The following is a 3798-nucleotide window of genomic DNA, read 5'->3' as shown; positions in this document are numbered from 1 at the left end:
CCTCCTGAAAAACAGTACTTCTTTTTTTTATACTTTGTATAATTAAAATATCTTCTGTTCATAGATCAAATTGTTTGTTTTGCTGAGTATATAGCATTCCAGGTAAGACTTTTGAAGACCTTTCTTCATGGTCTTGCCACCTCTGTGGTGTGAGAGTGGTTACAACATCTTTTTTTTTGCGGGACCAGGGATCACACTCAGGACCTTGCACTTGCCAGGCAAGCACTTATTCCACTGATCTATCTTCCAGCCCAGTTACATCTTTTTATTTTTGCGGAACCAGGGAATGAACTCAGGCCCTTGTGCTTGCCAGGCAAGCACTTAATCTAGTGAGCTATCTCTCTGGCCCCTTGTTCTTCCTTTGTATGTGATGGGTTTTTAATCTCTTGGAGATATGTTACTTTATACTATTCTTTTTTCCTTTTCTTCAGTACCAGGGATTAAACTCAGAACCTTGCACTTTCCAGGCAAGCACTTATTGCACTGAGCTATCTCTCTGGCCCAGTTTTTATCTCTTGGGAAACATAACCTTTATCATCATATTTTAAATTGCTTGATTATAAAGTGTGTTTTCAACGAATATGCTAGACACAGAACCACATTAGTGGTCCTCTTTGCATCTGTAAATTCTGTCCTTCAGTTCTAGGATTTTACTGAATTCTGTTGGACTTCCTTTGTTTTCTGTTGAATTTCTACAATTGTAATGTTGGACCTCTAGAACAGCATGATTTTTCCATCTCTTCCTTCCTATTAGGCACATCTTTGTATTTTTGTTTGTTCTTTCATCTTTCAGATTTTATTTTTCATTGCTACTGTCATATTTTTAGCTTCTAAGAATACTTTTTAATTTTCTAAGTTATTCTTTTTATGGATGTATTTATAGCCACCTGTCCTTATTTCTTAAATACAACTTTTTTTTGGGGGGGGGGAACTGGGGATTGAACTCAGACCCTTGTGTTCAGGGAAGCACTTATTTCACTGAGCCATCTTCCTGGCCCCTGAATACAACATTTTGTATCCACTTTGTTATGTTCTGTTACCACTTGCATTTCAGCTTTCATAGCTTTTGCTCTTATCTTCTAGCATAGCATACTTTTGAAATGAAAAGTAAACATGGGCTAGCCAGATAGCTCAGCAGGTTAATGTACCTGCTTAGGCAGATGCAAGGACTGGAGTTCGATCCCCAGTGTGCTGTGCCAGCCCTGCCCCTGGGGTACACTGCACTTGGGAGGCTGAAAACAGAAGGATCACTATGTGTCCAATCTGTGTAGTAAGACCCTGTAGACCGTGTACTAAATACATTTTTTAAAAAACATAAAATTTTCCAAGAATTTTAGTTGGATTTTTAACATGATAAATACCATGTGTATGTTAGACCATCCATTAATATTCTGTGTTCTGTATATGTGCTAAAGTCAAAATGTTTTTTTTTGGGCCACGGAGATAGCTCAGTGACATAGCACCTGCCTGGCAAAATACCATGTTTTCCTTAATTAGAAATTTTCACTACCTTAAAACTTACAGTGCTTTTTCCACAAGATTGCCTAAATAGGCCTTTCAAAATAGTGGTAGAACTTCCCAAAATAATAATTAGAACTATTTTTTTTTTTTTTTTTTTTGAGGTGGGATGAGGGAAAATGGACTAGAAAGAAAAAGTAATGTTTTTCTTTTTTCTTGTCTCTTCAAAGATTGATCTAGTCTTTGCAAGACTCGCAATACAAACTATATCAGATAACTTAGATCTAAGAGATGACTCTCGCCTGAGAAGCCTTGATATAAGATGTATTCGCAGTTTAAATGGTAAGCTTCTTAAAAAGAAATCTCAGATATATGCTGAGGTTCTTTTTGCACAACTATTAATGGGCTTTTTTAGGTATTGGACTAACTCATTAAAAATGATGTTGGGTGGAGTGTGGGTCACAGTAGTAAAGCACATGCTTAAAATGTGAGAGATCCTGGGTTCAATCCCTAGCACTAAAAAAAGTTGCAATTTCCTTATACAGGTAAGGGGGCCTGCAGGTTAGCTCAGTATTTAAATGCCTGCTTATGCAAACGCAGTCAGGTGCAGGATACCACAGTTAGATCCCCAGCTCCTCATGCCTTACCAGACCCACCCTTAAGGCAGCCTGAGCCAGCCCCTGCTCCCCCCCACCCCCACCCCCAAAATCCTTCTCAACTTTGGGGCTGGGAGATAGCTCAGTGGCATAAGAGCCTGCCTGAAAAGTATCAGGTCCTGAGTTCAATCCCCAGTACGGAGGGGAGGGGGGAAATACTACATTATACTGGTAATATGGCTGTATTTAAGCAACCTAAAAACTGCAAATTTATGTGCAATGGTTTATTTTTAGAGTTGTAGTTCACAAACCTCACTGGGATGAGAACTTCTTTAAACCCATACTAAGGTTTATTGAACCACAGAATGAGGGCTGGGTGTAGCTGCAGGGTAGAGCACTTGCCTAGCACACAGCACCACCAAAAACTGCAGAGTGCTTTGGTTTATGTGGGTATTATCATTCAGTAATAGATTTTTTTTTTTTTAATTTTTATTTGTGTGTGTGTGTGTGTGGCCAGCTCAGCCCACCAGGGGGCGGGGCTGGCTGGCATGTGGTGCTGGGGGATTGAACCGCGGTCCCTTTGCTTTGCTAAGCTTATTCTAAGTAGGTGCTTTAGACCACTGAGCCATCTCACCAGCCCAATAAAAAAAATTTTTATTAATTATTTGGTACAGACTCTGTACACAGCTCAGACTCATAGTGATCCTCCTGTCTCAGCCTTCCTAGCACTGGGATTACAGATGTACCCCATCATGCCCAGTTTTGGTGCCTGGCACAGTGTGCCTGGGGTTCTGGGGCCAGCACAGCATGTGATGCCAGGGATCAAACCCGGGTCCTTGCACTTGTCAGGCAGGTGCTTAAATCGCCAGGCTATCCCCCAGCCCCAGTAATAAACATAATTTTAAGATGTATTTATTGGCTTATTTGGAAACACCAGTAGTTTTTTGTATAAAGAGTGGCTTTTTTTGTTGTTGTTTTTGCAGTACCAGGGATTGAACTCAGGAGCGCTTATTCTACTGAGCTATCTCCCCAGACCCAAGAATGGCTTTTTTAAAAAATAATTTTTCAAATCTCTTCAACATTTGACTTAAAAGAGCTAAATTATTTTATAGTCAACGTGAGGTAATACAGTGCTTTATTTTAAGATACAAGAAAAATCTGTCTTCTTACAGTTATCTACTTGATAAAGGAAAAGTGTTTTAAAAGCCATTTCAGATTATTGTATTCTTTGATACTACACCAAAAGTTGACCATTTATACTTTATCAGCTTTTTTGAGACATAATTCATCTTTCCCAAGTGTACAATTCACTGGCCTTTAGTGTATTCAGAGTTGTACACTATAATCCAATTTTAGAACATTTTATCACCCTCAAAAGATGCCCCATACCCATTTGCTGTCATTTTCCCTTCCAATCCCCAGTCTTACACAACTCATAACCCTCTATCAATTTGCCTTTTCTAGATATTTCATATAAATGGAATCTTACATACAATAGTCTTTTGCATAGGACTTTCTCACTTTGCTTATATGGTATTCTTGAAGTTCGTCCATGTTTGTATTTATTCCTTTTTTATTGCTGAGTAAAAGCGATAGTTTCTTAAAGGTTAATTGAAACATGGAATTTGTAAAATTTTATCTGTTATATTATTATCCATTGGTCTGTCTGTCTTTTGATCGAATCTTTTACCCATGGATGATTTCATAATGTCGTGGCTTTGGTTATTTGGAAAATATTGGTTCA

At 38.6% G+C, this 3798-nt stretch overlaps 1 protein-coding gene across 1 annotated transcript in view; it reads left to right on the top strand.

Moving 5' to 3' along the window:
- Positions 1 to 3798, top strand: part of Papolg (poly(A) polymerase gamma) — a 34454-nt gene that overhangs the window by 11541 nt on the left and 19115 nt on the right. Inside the window, exon 6 of the mRNA XM_004636177.2 lies at positions 1657 to 1800. Within this exon, the coding sequence (XP_004636234.1) occupies positions 1657 to 1800 (144 nt within the window). The remainder of the gene's footprint in view (positions 1 to 1656; positions 1801 to 3798) is intronic.

The sequence above is a fragment of the Octodon degus genome, unplaced genomic scaffold, assembly GCF_000260255.1.
Source record: "Octodon degus isolate 3935 unplaced genomic scaffold, OctDeg1.0 scaffold00078, whole genome shotgun sequence".
Taxonomy (NCBI): domain Eukaryota; kingdom Metazoa; phylum Chordata; class Mammalia; order Rodentia; family Octodontidae; genus Octodon; species Octodon degus.
The sequence above is the reverse complement of the archived record's forward strand: the minus strand, read 5'-3'. Positions and strand labels throughout refer to the sequence as shown.